At 40.7% G+C, this 15991-nt stretch overlaps 1 protein-coding gene across 1 annotated transcript; it reads right to left on the bottom strand.

The window, feature by feature from the left end:
• Nucleotides 1–3823: 3823 nt before the first annotated feature.
• LOC133999711 (voltage-dependent calcium channel gamma-4 subunit-like) lies at nucleotides 3824–14975 on the bottom strand. The gene is made up of 4 exons (XM_062438981.1): nucleotides 14753–14975; nucleotides 6532–6615; nucleotides 4705–4845; nucleotides 3824–4350 (listed from the first exon to the last, which is right to left on the bottom strand). The coding sequence occupies exons 1-4, from the start codon at nucleotides 14973–14975 to the stop codon at nucleotides 3824–3826; spliced, it is 975 nt and encodes a 324-aa protein (XP_062294965.1).
• Nucleotides 14976–15991: the final 1016 nt, after the last annotated feature.

Here is a 15991-nt window from a genome sequence, read left to right as displayed (position 1 = left end):
GCATCTGGCAAGGAGGCATCTTTGACTCACTTGTGAGTGCCACTTGCTGGATTGTCATCAACATTAAGCCTACCAGGAATATTGCTGGCAAGCTTTCAGTATCTGTTCGAGCAATGACAAAAACATACAAAATCACTTCTACTGAAATCAGGACTGACACGTCTAAACTGAGCAGTGATTAACTTCAATTATGGCTGCCAGCTTCCCTGTTAGAATTTTTATTCCAGGATGAAAAACAACCTTAATTGGTGGCTAATTTTACCCATAGCAGAATAGATTGCATAGCCTTCAGAGGGACCCGACTGTATTCATTTGCTAATGACAGGCAACATTACTCAAGCTAAATTAGATTACCCATGCCCCAAGGCCATTTCTATGAGGGTCATGTTAATATTCTTCTATAAAACAACGGGATCAGTTACCATACACGTTCGCCTCCATGGCATCATCCTCACTCATTTAACCTGTTAGACTGAAATCTTTTTTCCATCCATCTACGTGAAGCAGAGGTTATGTGATGTGGGATAGTGAATTGTGGGTTAATGAGCACAGATTGAAGAAAAATGACATTAGGTGAAAATTACAATGGTGGGTGTAGATGTTGTATTGCAACATCAGATATTACTATTAAAAAATAATTTCCCCAGCTAGGTAAACAGCCCTGTTTCCTCTTTTCACAAAATTAAATCACACCAGAATAATCATCTATATCAGACTGTAACTGGGTAATGTATGAGGGACATCATATCTCAGTGTATGTAACTATCCTAACTGGTGGTTTTATAAACTTGAAACAGAGAGATGTCTGTGTCCAGGATCATTGTAATACAGTGCTTTTGAAATATATGCAAACAGAAACTGTAATAAGCCTACAGATGATGAGTCTCATTTTTTCCATGCAGGTTCTTAGCTGCATATGATCAACCCTTTGCAGAGCAGAAGAATTAGGGGGAAAAAGTAATTGATTCATATGATTCACAGAAACACAACGAGAAAACAACGGTTCATTCTGCTCAATGATTGAATCAGCCGGGTAACTGTTGAGATAAAAAAAATGGCTTTCTTTGGTCAGGAGGTACGAGAGTGACGGCTTTTTAACATTTTGATCTAAGAGTGCTGCCATTAGTGCGATGCTGACTGGTTTATTTCTCTGCCGAACAATGTAGAGACTCCGAGACTGAAGTGGCTCATTTATCATAAGATGACAGTGATTCAGTCTTATGTGGCTAAAGTGATGAGGCATTCAGGAATCGGAGAAGGTCAGTCCCAGAAATCTGAATGAAGCACTACAATCAAAGGTCTTCAATGGAAAACAAACTCCACTGATATTATTCCTCCACTATAATCATTTGGCATAAATCCTATACATTTACTGATCTGTATTCTTTTGATGGAGAGTGGTCTTACATTTCTCCTGGGGTGAATATTTGGATTTTCCTTTAAAGAAATCACTACTAAAGCACGACAGTTTGACCCTGATTTGGTTTATTGGTCTATGTACAGTTTGTTTTTGGTAGTAACTAAACAGTAACAATAAGGAAAACATTTGAAAAATGCTTATTGTGGAGTGGAACAATAAAATAGGGAAACAAATGAATAAAACAAAGGCTCTCTACTATCCAAAATCAAAATAATAAAGTATCTTTCAGGTGGCTGCTTCAATTTCTGGTGAAGGTGTCTCAGAAAATTAGTTCATGTTTTTTGATACAATAAGACAGGAGTGCCTTAGTTTCTTTCCCTGTGATTTTTTATTCTCATCAGATTAGCACCTTCCCCTGTGAAAATCTGTACTCAAAGGTTTATCATTAATCCCTTGAAGATAAGAAAAGAATGTGCTTATATCACCACGATAGTAAGCCGTTATCAAATAAAAGCACAAAAAAATACAGTAAAGTACAGCTGCTGTATATACATATTTTCTCCTAACGTACTTACTGTACTTCACCTTACAAAACAGAATATACAGTAGATTATTTCCTTTTCTTTTTTTCTTTTTTTACTGATAACAGCAAAAACCGAATATAAAATGGTAAATTGAATCGTATGACCAATGCCAGATTGTTTCAAGGCATTATTCCACAAGCTGTGTCAATATTTGAGACAATGTTCAGTAAAATAATGCTTTGAATCATCTGTAAATGTTTATTTTATATACAACTTTATATTACAAACAAACACATTTTTTTCCCCCACACTGATATAAAAGTGTAAGATCTACAATCAGAATGGATCACACTGATGGCTTTCATTTACATGAGCTCAGCTGGATACATGAAGTGGTATCTCTAATGGAATATCAAACACACTAAATACAATCAAATACTATTCAGTGGTTGAGTGAACTCGCTTGCCAAACCAGAACCAACTGAATAGCCCTAAGACTGGGAACCCCCACCCCAGCTGGTTCTTAGAGACAGCTCAAGCAAACACTCAGTATTTTCTAAATACATTAATGGCAGTTTTTTCTTTTGAAATATTTTTCACCAGGTCTGTCTTTATCACTGGTCCATTTCCCGGCACGGCTGCAAAGCATGGAGAGGACCTCAAAAGTGTAAAGCCTGCCACGACACAGTATTTCCTGAGAGAACTGAAAGAAAGAGCAGAGATGGAAGTGCAAGACGGCCATACACACACACGCCTTGTTATTAGAGTCTACAGGGATGCAGTTGCAGACAGCTTCCTCTGCCTCTGTCTGGGGTCTGTGTTCGACACAGGAGGGGGAAATAGGCAGCCAGATGGACTCACAGGCGGTGTGACAGACAGACTGCCTGGCTCTGATCCTTATCCATTAAACACTCTGGATGCCAGGGCTCCATTCAGAGCAAAAGGAAGTCCTGACTTGTGCCTTTTCACAGTTCTGGGCACCCCCTTTTTGTCAGCTGCTCTTCTTTTGTGACAGGCACATACACAATGTCACATCCATCACAGGGGTGTGATGGAAGGATGGCGGACTGATATGGAAGTGAATAAAAGGGGCCATTGACAAAACGGACATTTTGTCCAAATGACAAACGTCAGAGAAGAAAAGGATTAAGGAAGAGACAGAGAAGGAGACAACATCTTTCATACTGTTTGGGGGGATTCGATGGTTGACATGTACGACCTGCTAAAATATTAAACATTCAATACACTGAAACTTGGCGAGTCAATCGTTTTGTTAAGATATAGATTGTTCTCATCAAAAAGGAAAATATTCATAATTTTAGTTTGTTTAAAGGCCATACATTATTCCAAAGGGCAGTGCTGAGAGACAGAGAGGCTCGTCTCTTTCATATGATTACATTATAAGGCAAGACCACAGTATTATGAGGACACAATAGAAACTTTGAAGAGAGGTCCACACTTTATAGCAACTTCAAACACAAATGAAACATTTTCAAGTCAAAGAGTACATATCATTTAGCACCTTGTTATATCATTTACAGGTAGTATAATCTGATTGGCACACTTTACCGTGTGTAGTGACCATTACCCAAACAAGGGTTATGATCAACACACTGGTAATTTAAGCATTTCGATGTAGCTGAATGATAACACTGATTTGGCTACAGCAAAGACAATGGTTACTCTATTCTGCTTTGATGATCTCTAAAAGCAGATACATGAGAAAGAACTCATGATGGTTCTGTTAATTGGCTCATATTCTGTCCAGCCGACTATCCTCTCGTCTCCTTCTAGTTATTTCCAAAAACGATAGTCTCTCTTTGAAAACTGTGCCTCTAAAGATGGCAGGCTATCACAAGCACACAGGCTCCAACAGGTCTGCCCACTGGTTTTTCATCATTTTCATCATTTTCCCGTTTATCCACTTCCAGAATTAATTTCACACTGGTGTGGTCCTGCGATTTACCCCATCTTTTAAATCATTGGGGAAACAGTTATGGACCTGGAGGAACTCAGCAGCTGCCTCATGTTCGGGGCTGTACGTGTTCTCTGTCACACTGTCCCTCGCCAGGGCGTACATGGACAGCTCATCCAGGGGCCCACTGGAAGATGGCGCCCGCTTCAGTCCAACCACAGGTGAGTTCTCCCGTGAAGCCTCTGTAGAATGAGAGCTGGCGTGTGATGTCCGCCGGCGGTAGCGGAAACTCGGTATCCTCGAATACGGGGAAGAGGAAGAGAGTGAGCGGATGAACTCGCGCCTCGCCCTCCAGCGGACTTCCTTGTTTTTCTCAATGTAAATGTTGATGGCGAGCACAGCCACCGTTTCAGCCACAATGAAGGAGAGGGCGCCAAAGTAGAAGGACCAGCCATAGGAGTAAGTGTACTTCTTGTCATCATCACGTTTATCACTGGGGTCTCCTGCATTGCTGGAGATGTACACGATGATGCCAATTATGTTGCTCAGACCTGAAAAATGAGAAAGACAAAAAATTAGACAGAGAAGTAAAAAAAAAAGAAAGTTGGAAGTAGTTAAGTAGCAAAAGAGCATGATGAAAAAAAGTCAGCCAATGATTGCAGGACTCTCATCACTACTGAGGCTCTTAATGACATGTGTCCTCAATACATGAGATGTGTGATGAAGGGAGATCCTGACTGTCTTCGATGGGGAATGAAGCTCAACGTCATGATTGCACCATTGATGAATTAAAACATATAACCACAGGTGCCACATTAAGCTGACTTTCTTCATGATGAGACCCGGGCCTGACAGGATTGCTCCACACTGGGAGTCATGGCTAACAGTTTAAACCTTCAGCTCACCTGCAGCTACAAAGAGAATGCCAGCACTGAGGAGGACGTTATTTGTCTTGTTGTAGACTCGGCCCACCCCTACACACAGTCCGCCGAGCATCAGCAGGATGGTGCTGAGGACGGGGAACACACTGGAGGCACGAACTATACCTGTAGAGACAGAGGAGGGAAGACATGGTAAGAAAAAACTACTAAGTCACTGCAAAAAGTTTAATTCATTAAACCTAAACCAGTAACTATCTTTTTGCTCTTAGTGCCCCACTTGGTATCAACGGAAACAGTGGCTTATTACACATACAGTAGTTGTACATGTTTGTGTCCACCTAATGAACAAAAGACCATTTTTCATTCTCTTTTAGCTGTTTTTATCTCTATCAACTCCTGAGGAAAATATGTCCAGTAGCTAGTTGCTAAGCATGTCTGCTGTTTGGTGTTGGGCACATAGTGTACAGAGGCGTTTTTAGAGCCGAAAACATTTGTATGAGAGCAGTGAGAGTGAACCAACACATTAAAGTCGTGGGCTGGACAGCTAAACAATGAGCTGAAACTCGCTACAAGCTGAAGGGGGACTCGAGTAATTATTCTCTGAAGGTTTACTAGAAGAGATGCCTCTCTTATTACACATTGTCATTTGTTGTAGTAAAAATATTAATCATACTTAACAAATAAAAGGACACATTGAAGCGATTAATACAAAAGCATAAATCAATCCAAGTATCAATAAATCAAAGCAATTACAAAACAATGTATAGATGTATAGGTCACAACACAGGTGTTTTTAAAAGAACATTTTGTTTTTAAAAAAAAGTTCCCTTTTAAATAATTAGCATTTTCATTACCCTTTATCTATCCACCTCTCCGTTTTTGAGAACTCCATTATCTTGTATACTTGTTGTGCCTTGTTGTGACAAAGCTTTGCTAATCAGTTGTGGGATGCAGCACGAGCTCTCACTGACTATCACCTCCCCACAAATGAATCACTGTGCCATTTTTCAAGTTTCCAAGGATGAATGATCCCATCCAACTGTGAAGTATTTTATTAAGCCGTCCCTTTATTTAGTCTGGCTAATGGAGTCTGGACTTTGTCCAACGTCTGATTAGTCTTTACATATTAGGCACATACTGAATTGGCAGTGCCTTTAATGAAGGTCCTTTGCTGATTGAATGACCCCAATTTTATACCAACTGAATAACAATCTATGTGTAAGCTTTGTCATTTTTGTGTTTTAACCAATATTCATAGAAAAATACATTGAATTTTTTAAAGGAGCAGATAGGTTTACACTGGTTTTAACAAGGGATTTACTGTATATCCACACCCAGCCAAAAGTTGCTCTGTTTTTTGCTGCAAGAGGACGCCTCACCACAGTTTAGAGTAAACAAGTTCCTCTTTGCGTTGAGCAAAGTTTAGAATATGCTTCACTTAATTGGAAAAAGAAAGAGATAGAAAATGATGGGAAAATGCAAATAAGCTGCTGATGGCTATAACTGCTTTAAAATCATCTGACTAGGACATCAGTAATTATGAGTGTCTGAAATATCAGATACACAAACAGGAAAGGTAGGTAAAAATATTTTTTTTAAAACATACTGTGGTGTGATCACAGTCTGACATTTCTTGTATTTAAAGCTTGTATCTCTGAAAGCTGCCACATATCTCTTGATAACTTTTGTTCTGCATTGTATTAATCTATGTATAAATGAGTATTGCTTGGTTAAAGACGACTGTCAAATAATAAGATGCTGGAGGTTGGTGGACTTTGTGCTCAGCCTTAAAAATAACAGACAGTCAGTTTTAACAATGCCAGACAAAAAGGATGAGTGGGGAGCACTTACGCAGCAAGTATTCAGAGCTGTCTGTGTCGTAGTCATTGTCGTCAGGGAAATGGTTGATTCTGTAACAGCTGCCTTGATTGATCCCTGCAGGACAAAGACAGACAAACGCATGAATTACAGCTCACTCACACCTCAAGTTGCCATAACAGTTTGATACATGTGATGTTTAAGAGATGAGGACTGTTCGGCCAACAAATAGGATCAAGAATATATGTGTTAATCTGCTTTTGAGGCAAGCTGAAGTTAAACTGGATTCAAAGCCTGGGGTTACATGTTTGATGTGAATGTATCAAACTCCAGTTGGTTTCAGCTGGCTGAAGTGTGAGCAGGTCCTGGAGTCACAGTTGCTCCCTAACCACTTTTGTTAAACTGTGTCCTCTGGAGTAAGACCTTCCTATGCTCTTGTCTCAGATAATACAGAGTGGAGTGGAAAGTCACTTTCCAGAAGACCTCTGGTTATTTTTCATATCTCAGCAGTGTGGTTTCTTGGTCAAGAAGAGGCAGCGGCAGTAGCACATAATAGGGGGACACGCTGCCTTTCTGATGAATTCATTATTGCTTAAATTAAATGATTGATACCACAACCAGACATGTGAGTGGTATCAATTCTTTCGTCTAATTCTCAGCAAAGTGTATTTCCCAAAATGCCAAACTTATTATTTACCATAACTTCCATTCAGATTTATTTGGTCAACTGTTGAATGAATACCGCCAGGCCAGTTTTATTAATGCTATTTAATATACTGATTTTAACATTGAAAAAAGACCCACAGATTGTAAGAGATTCCCCTGTTTTTGAAAGATAATTATACAACTTTCCCATTTTTTCAGTGTTATAAATAAACCCTCTTCCTTATAGCTTTTGCTGGTTGGATTAAACTATTGTCTAATATTAGCTCATTACCCTCTCAATTGTTTTTACTTCCAGTCGCAAATGAGAGATTCATCATTGACCTAGAGCACACTGGGTATTTAGACAAGCATTGCTGTTACAGTTGGTAGCTCTTTGGGTGTGCTGTGAATCCCGCAAACTGTAGACCACACCTAAGAAGAATAACCAGCGCTAGGAGCGGTAGTTTGTGTTTAGAGGATCAGTGCATAAGCTTGACGGTGGTGTGATTAAGATTGCATTGCCTGGGGATGGGAGGATTCGATCTGGCACATGTCTAGCACAGGTGAATAGCTGAGTACTGGGAGCAACAAGAAGCCTATTTGAACAACAAAAGCCCCATGTGCTGGAAGCTTTTAATGCCTAGGTGAATCAAAATGGGAGAATGGAGTGGAGGGTTAGAGAGAGAGAGTGAGAGACAGAGAGTTACAGCTGAGAGAAGCCTGTAGCTGTAATTGAGCAGGAGTATAAACAACACCTTGTCTAGAGAGAAAGAGGTCTGGGGGCAGGGTTAATGAATGTACACTGAGCAGTGGTGGTAATGGTGGAAGCTCTTTGGCTATTCATTCACCATTTGAGCTGTGAGTGAGTCATTCTGCACAACACTATATTAAAGGCGGGCTGGGCTATGACTTAATTTGCATAGTTTGATTACATGATCATATCAGTGATTCTGTGTGCATTGTGTGTTCACTTGCATATCTTTGGATTGGCAGAATCTCAGTTGAGTTTTCTTATCCCCGTAAGCACTGAAGACTTTCACATCAAAAATGCAACCCCCCCCCCCCCCCCCCCCCCCCCCCCCCTCCTCATTCCTAATGGCCCAACAGGCAGCAAAGATTAGAGCTGACCTATACCATACTGAAGTCAACCCTCCCATTAACCGTCTGTGCCGACGACAGACAGACACCTGTCAACTCCATTTCCCAGGTTCCCCAAGGGTGAGCCACACAACCATTATTGTCTGTGGCACATCTTTTAAGGGCAAGCTGGCTTCCATTAACTGGGTCTGCTGCTTAATAAGGGACATCAAATTAATTAGTGTCAAATCAGTCGTCGGAAATAGAGCACAAGTTTCTGTGTCTAGTCACTGATGGAAAAAAAGGGCTCGGAACTATTTTAAGCCACGATGTGAGACTTTGTGCCTTGTGAAGAAAAAAAAACACATCTGGCTCACGTGGTTAGATTAAGAACAGCGTAGATAACAAAAATACAAACACCTTTGCTAACCTGTTAATTGCTGTGTAAACACCAAATCATGCTGCAGCGCCTGCACATATTTGTAAGTATGTGTGTCTTTTCTACTGAACTGAAATGTCAAACTGGATTTACACCGTTTAAAAACGGCACACAAAAGCGCACCTTCCACTGTGAACCCAGAACACAACTATTAATTTTGACTATTGCACAATATTCTCCATTGTCTATTCCAGCCCAGACCTCAACAACTCCAGCCTGTCTGACGCCTCTGTCTTGTCTCCTGTGTGTATGTGTGTCTGCTGGATACACACACACACACACACACACACACACACACACACACACACACACACACACACACACACACACACACACACACACACACACACACACACACACACACACACACAGATGGATAAAATAGAAGACAATATTGCAACTGATTGGGAATCAGATTATAAACAGAGGCCTTGAGGCTTGGGATTTATGAGTGACAGTTATCAGCTCAGTGTCTACGTTAAGTTTGTGTGTGTGTGTGTGTGTGTGTGTGTGTGTGTGTGAGAGATGGCTGTCAGATGGACCTTTCATGAAATGAAATAAAGTCTGAATACTGACTAGCTGGGAGGGAAGGAGGAGGGAGGCAGTAGAGATTAAACAAGGGAAGAATGTACAAGGAAATGAAACAACAAAAGCACAGAGAGCAGAGGAATGATGGAGATAAGAAAAGATAGAAGGCCACATTACAAAGAGAAAAAGAAATCAGGAAAGGTACAGAGAGAGCGTTAAAGAGCAAAATGTGGATTGTGCAATAAAGGTCGGAGGACAGCTGCGCAATGTAACAACTGTAAACGTAAAGGATGAGTAGAAAATCAGACAGGGACATAGGGTTGGTCAGACAGACTTATATTCTATAAATTCAGGGGCGTGTTACAAGGTGATTGTGTATTGACAAAGTGGAAATTAATCTTACACAGCAAACACATTACATAGGAAATAATGGGTTCCCCGTGCCTGACTGGAGTTGCAAAGCCCCATGCTGAGCATCTCCTCCTCTCTTCCATGGCAACGCCTGTTAGTCTTTAATAAGCTTGTTTACACACACAATCTACAAGAAGTCTTTTGACATCTTCACCATATTTTGAAACAAGAGACAATTCCCCGGCTTCCCCTTCACAGATCTGTCACCACTGAACAGTACATGATTGCGATCCCAAATGGACAGACGTAAGCACACAGATACGTGTACATAAACATACACACACACACACATTTCAGTGGAAGCAGATGTCACAGCTGTGGTGCCGGTGGCAACAGGATGATGCACATTGTTATTATTTTGAATTAACGCAGCTCGGCCAATAAGGGAAGCAGCCTCAGTGGAATACACCAATAGTATTGTCTCATCAAGTCAAACACTTGCTCACCTCCTGGTGTCTCCAGGAACAGTAAATCATCATAATGAGCTATATGTGATATATGCCTCTACTTCCTCGTTTTCACACTTCAATAGCACTGCAAATAGATTGATGAATAAAATAATCAAAAGTGACATTAATATTGTATTTCACTAGAACTATGTGGCCTCTGGTGGGTGATATTCTTTCAGTAGTAGTATTGCTACTGGCTCCACATAACAGATTTACAGTGAGCAGAAACAACTTGCTTTGCTTTTATTATTGTTGCTTTCTGCGACAGTCAGTGTGAACACTGACAGTAGAGAGTGCTCTGTGGTTTATAACAGATGATAAGGTTTTGTAAAGCTGTAAACAGACAGAGCTCTGTTTCTGGAGCTTGATAGAAAATGCAGACATGCATGCACATCTCACGTGAACATAACAATACATACATTTATTACTATGGAGTCAGGGGATGTTGGGATGCAATATAAAAAGCAGCTGTGTAATCAAACAAACCCCTCCACTTTTATTTTCAGTCTAAGTGAGGATAAAAGAAAAGCAATTTGGAGAAGACATTGGTGATTCAGTGTTGATATGACTGACAGTTGGTTAATTAAATTGTCATCAGGCAGTATTTTCTTCAAATACAGCTCTGCTTGGGGTAGACTGTGCATTTGTATCCATGCTGTTCGACGAAAACTGAGATCCATCACAGCATGTAGCCTGTTGAAAATGACTCATAAAAACGTACAGTAGCGGTCAAAAGTTTGGACGCACCTTCCCATTCACTTCAATTAGAACATTTTTAGTACTGAACATTTATAATGGAGTCTAAATACAATGTCTAATATTTTCTTCTTATGAGAATAAAAAATTAAAGAATAACTGTAACCTATAGGTGCTCTTTTACATCTTTTACATATATTGTGTATTTTCTTTGTGTTTGAAACCACGTCTCAAAACAATGAGGACACCTGTCTAAATACATGATGTATCTAAAAAAAATTAAATTAAATTAAATTTAAAAAATCTATCTATATCTAAAGTATATCTATCTATTAGAAATAGATTCCTCTCATTCTTTTGCTTTGAAGTCTTGTTTGTGTGTATTTTAAAATTGGCATGATAAATCCTTTTCATATGTAAATGCACTAAACTACATTGTTTGAAACAACTTATTTTCTTTTCCTCGTCCTTTTCCTTTATCCCTAACATTTTCAGATTTAGTGCAGTACTGGTGTTCTTTCCCAACAACACTTTCTTTTTGGCAATTTTCCACCAACTCCTGAACTGAAACACTCCTAGACAATAAATTAATCTTTGTATAATGTTAGGGAAAAAATTGCAAATTTTCCTTCTCTGCAATATGTTGACCTCAATTTAGAGCTAAAGAGAAGAGAAGAGAAGAGAAGAGAGGAGAAGAGAAGAGAAGAGAAGAGAAGAGAAGAGAAGAGAAGAGAAGAGAAGAGAAGAGAAGAGAAGAGAAGAGAAGAGAAGAGAAGAGAAGAGAAGTGAAGAGAAGAGAAGAGAGAGAAAAGAAGAGAAGAGAAGAGAAGAGAAAAAGGAAAGAAATTAAATGCATCCAAAATTTAAGAGGGGTTACATTGGTTCATTAAAAAAGTAGAAAAGCAGAAGAGAAAGCCATACACAGATAAAATAATGATATGAATGGAATTGTTAAACCTTTAAAGAGATGAAAAGAGACACTGCACATCAGGCGGAGGAAAGGAGGACAGAGTGACAGAAGTGGATATTGGGGACTGCTGGCTAATTAGTGCCCCTGCATGGCCACTCTGTTGTCGCGTTTTAATTACAGACTTATGGAGCATGGTGGGATTGGCAAAGTGACCCCCTCCCTTTTCCTAGCAGGAAAACCACCACCACTGCCAGCTGGGGTGTTTACTGGAAATATATACCTGCTAATTGGATTATTCATTAGGTTATTTCTCATTCTCAGATGTTGGATTTATGCACTCGAGCAACACGTAAGCAACAGCCTCTGATGCATTGCCCATTCTGATGCAAATTAGACCCACTCAGTACACTCGTGGGTGCTACCCTGCCCTCATAATATTCATGTGGAGAAAAAAAAACAGGGAAGGCAAAAAAGGTAATGCAAAGGACTCCATAAATGAGAGAAGTGCTGACCTCACTGTAAAGTAGCTTCATTCAATATATTCCTGCCCGCTACTTAAATGTCACACAGGCCTGTTGGAGAAGAGGTAATACTTCTTGAAGAAACAGGGCTACTACTGAAACACATTTATTACAAGGTTGTGAAGAGGGAAAGGGTTGAACAGAGCCATGTGTGTTACAGCAGTGTGTTGTCACTGAGAGAAAGACATGTTGTTGCTGCAATCTGTTCAGCCAAACACGTTGATGTTTTCCCTAGTAGCTGTGATACACACGGAGCAGTCCCCGTCAATAACCCAGTGTGTTTGTCACAATGACCAGAGGGGTGTGTGTGTGTGTGTGTGTGTGTGTGTGTTTGAGGAGAGGGTGTGTGTGTAGGGGAGCAGGGGTGAGTCTTCCTTCCTTGTCTTCTCCTCTATACTTATGAGTCTCCATGACAACGGAGCCACCATCCAGCAGCTTGTCGTTTTAGGCAGAGGCACAGAAGTGAAACTATTAGCGGCGGAGAGACTGATATGATAGATTGGCCTTTGTTTGTGCAAATTGTTGCACAAACATGTTTTCAAAAAGAAGCCTCACTGCACAGAGCCAGTCTTTGTCCCTAGCCTCATCAACATCAATCCAGTCTCTACTGTCATTAATCCGCTTTCATTCATTCCTTCAAAGTACTGATGGGAAATCATGCCTGACATAATAGTTGGCTGGCATTTGTAATTTATCATCATTTCTTAGGGTATTAGAAGATATAATGCACGGAACGTGAGTCTGTACACATCCTAGACAGGTGCCCAGTCGAGCATGACTCTCAGTAAATTGCGAGTGTCATAACACACCAGGATGTTCTTTACATGTGTCTAAAGTGTTCTTCTTCACCGCAGAACAAACCCAGAGACATCATTGCTGACGGCTAAATCTCTCCCAGTGTGTGGTTCTGGCTTCAAGTCTAACAGATGTGAATGAAAACAAGCTCACTAATCCACAGAATGGACTATAGACACTGAAAAGCAACTGATGCACCACTAAAACAGATTTTACAGGCAATAACAAGTATCCAGTGCCCAGGATTTTGGTGTTGTTTTTAAAAAAAAAAATTGTGCCAAACCTATAAAATGTTCTGCTGGTTGTAGAGAAGAAGAAACAAAAAAGATGAAGTTGCCTTAGTGTATCTTACTGTATCCACACAAAATATAATACAGTCAAAGGAAAACACATAAAAGAACAAAAAAAACCCTTTCTGATCTTGTTTCTGTCTAACAACACTACAGCTTTTCATTTTATTTGTGCATCTTCAGTGATACTCCAGAGATGACAACAGGGCTGTGTGTCACGTTTCATGGCAGCTCCTCTGTACCTGCTGCTGGAACACAATGTGCTGCGTTTAGAGTGGACAACTCCTCAAGTGTTTGCCTGCCACTACGGACAAAAGTCGCTCTTGAAGGAAAATGTCCTTTAAAACAACATTTCGAGATATTGCTTCAAATGATAAGCTCCTACAAAATGTATCTAGTGCTCATGCAGGTGGCATTAATTCAGTTTTTCCAGTTTGTTTGGGATTGCCAGCAGTGCATTTTCAGACACATTTTATGAGTTTAAAAACGTTTTAACACAATTTCTACCTTGCCTGCAGCTGGACATTTTTTTATTTGCAAACCTTGCTTGTGCCAATCACTGCGTCATGACGGAAGTTTGAAACATGAACAAATCCATCCAGTTGCATCGACTCACTCAATGATAGCTAAGGCGAAAAGTCAAGGAGGGTTGGTCAATGAATGGGTGTCTGTCTGCATCTGAAACAAGACGTCACTGCACGCGCACCTCGTTTTTCAAACATCAAATGCGTAAAACTACTCAGAAACACTTTCCAAAGGGGAAGATAAGATGTAATACTTGTTATTTGCCTCATTTCCTATTACGAATGATAATTTTGCTATTTTGCTTGGACATGACGTGAACTCAGAGTCATCTATTTTTAAATCACCGGGCATGTTTCCATAGCAATTTCAGAGATGTTGCCAAGCAACAGTATCGGATACAATAAAGACATGAATGAAAGTAGACTAATAGCGCACACATTTCCTGGCAGCGACCGGCTTAAAAGTGAATGGGCTCAGACGCGCCGGTTTGGCGTTGCAATTTTTTGCAGACTATAACACAGCTGAGTTTATTGTGTGGGCCTCTGCTTGAACAAGTCGATTTAACAGTTGGCAGACAGCTTTTATTGAGCTGAACACCGCTCATTTGTTTAGCGTTCATTTGCTATTTCAGCAGATCTGTGGTGTTAAAATCTTTGTTTTTGTGCATCTTTGTCCATCTGACCTATAACCTCTGAAAGTTGTTTCACCGATACGGTCATTCTCTTATTATGCCTCCATATTCAGTCTATGTGTGCGTAAAGGGAGCGCGTACTTTTGTGAGCCCAGATGACTGCGCCCACTGAGAAACAAAAGACTCCTCCTCAGATAAAAGAGAGGATTAAAACTATATCTCGCACAACAACAACACAGAGCAGTGCAGTCTAAGTGTAATTGCCAGAGCACCACATGTTGACGGCTTCCATAAATATAGAGCCCCTAAAGTGAGACTAGGCTTGGAGCGGTCTTACCTTCAATACAGCAGATTCTCCACAGCCCGGAGTGGGTGAGATCGCCCTTCTTGGTTTTGGGCTGTGACTGGGTGTCGTCTGAGGTTGCATTGGTGCTGTTGCAGATGTACGCCCGCGAATAGAGCCAGTAGTCCGTGCCTATGGCGATGGTCATCAGGCTAAAGGCAGCAAAAGCCCCCACAGTGGCCAGCAGCGTTTGAACCCCGCGGTCACACCAAGCCATGGCGCTTCATACTAGTCCATACTCTCACCGGTCCAACATGCACGCACCGGGGCGCGTCAAGGCGCGGATCCTTTGGGCATATTGTTAAGGTGCCTTCACTCTTTCTGCTCCTCTGCTAAAAGTGAAGTGTGCAGCCAGGAGAAGGAAGATGTAGGGCTGAATAGCTCACCTGATGCTCAAAAGCAACTGATTGCTGCTGTGAATATGAGAAGCCACCAGTTGTGCCCACTCTAGAGGCTCCACACAGATTTTTAAAGCGCGCAACACAGCAACATCTCATACCAATCCAGAAAAACTCCCAAACTCCTCACCACTTCATCCTTCTTTTTTCCCTCCTTTACCTCTGTCTCAAAACACGTTTCTCTGTCCCCACATAGACTGCGCCTCTGTTAAAACCCATTTAAAAAGGATCACGTCAATAGCTTAAGTGAGACCCCACCCTCACCAAATCTAGCCAATGGAGGATATGTGCAGAAATGAAAGAAATAGAAAAAAAACCTTAGTGCCATTACAAATTACTATTGGACCACTCGTGCATTTTAAACAGGAATCTTTGTGGGGGGGGGGGGGGGGTCACCATCTCTCTTCCTCAGTCACGTTCACACAAACTCTTTCCTCTCCTGCTCCTGCATTTTAATCATGAAGCAGTCAAATTGGTTTATTACACATGCAAAAACACTATTCACGCCCAGGTGAAAACCAGGTCAAAAACATGTTTAATGCATCTCTGAGCCAGATGGAAAGTTTTCAAACCACTATGCTTGGGTGGCTTTGACTGGCAAGGTGCCTCAACTCTTGCCAGCCTGGGAAATTTTATATTTCTCGCAATTCATCTTAGAATAAGACTAACTGACTTTTATTGTTTATCAATTTAGCCTTAATGGGTTACACTTACAATGAGAAATAATTTAAGTTCAACGTTTTACTATTCCCTGAAAAGCTGGCTTCAGGGGATTTCAGTATATGCCTGTGTTTGCCAGGAATACAGTGTAATTATGTGTAGGCTACTAAGTAAA

This window comes from Scomber scombrus, chromosome 18, assembly GCF_963691925.1.
Source record: "Scomber scombrus chromosome 18, fScoSco1.1, whole genome shotgun sequence".
NCBI classification, from domain to species: Eukaryota; Metazoa; Chordata; class Actinopteri; order Scombriformes; family Scombridae; genus Scomber; species Scomber scombrus.
The sequence above is the reverse complement of the archived record's forward strand: the minus strand, read 5'-3'. Positions and strand labels throughout refer to the sequence as shown.

What these genes read in the sequence shown, in the direction of transcription:
- LOC133999711 (XM_062438981.1), bottom strand. Translation starts at nt 14,975, where the DNA reads ATGGCTTGGTGTGACCGCGGGGTTCAAACGCTGCTGGCCACTGTGGGG. An exon ending in GAGAATCTGCTGTATTGAAG is followed by an intron (nt 6,616 to 14,752) that starts GTAAGACCGCTC and finishes TTTGTCCTGCAG; the next exon opens with GGATCAATCAAGGCAGCTGT. An exon ending in CAGCTCTGAATACTTGCTGC is followed by an intron (nt 4,846 to 6,531) that starts GTAAGTGCTCCC and finishes CTGTCTCTACAG; the next exon opens with GTATAGTTCGTGCCTCCAGT.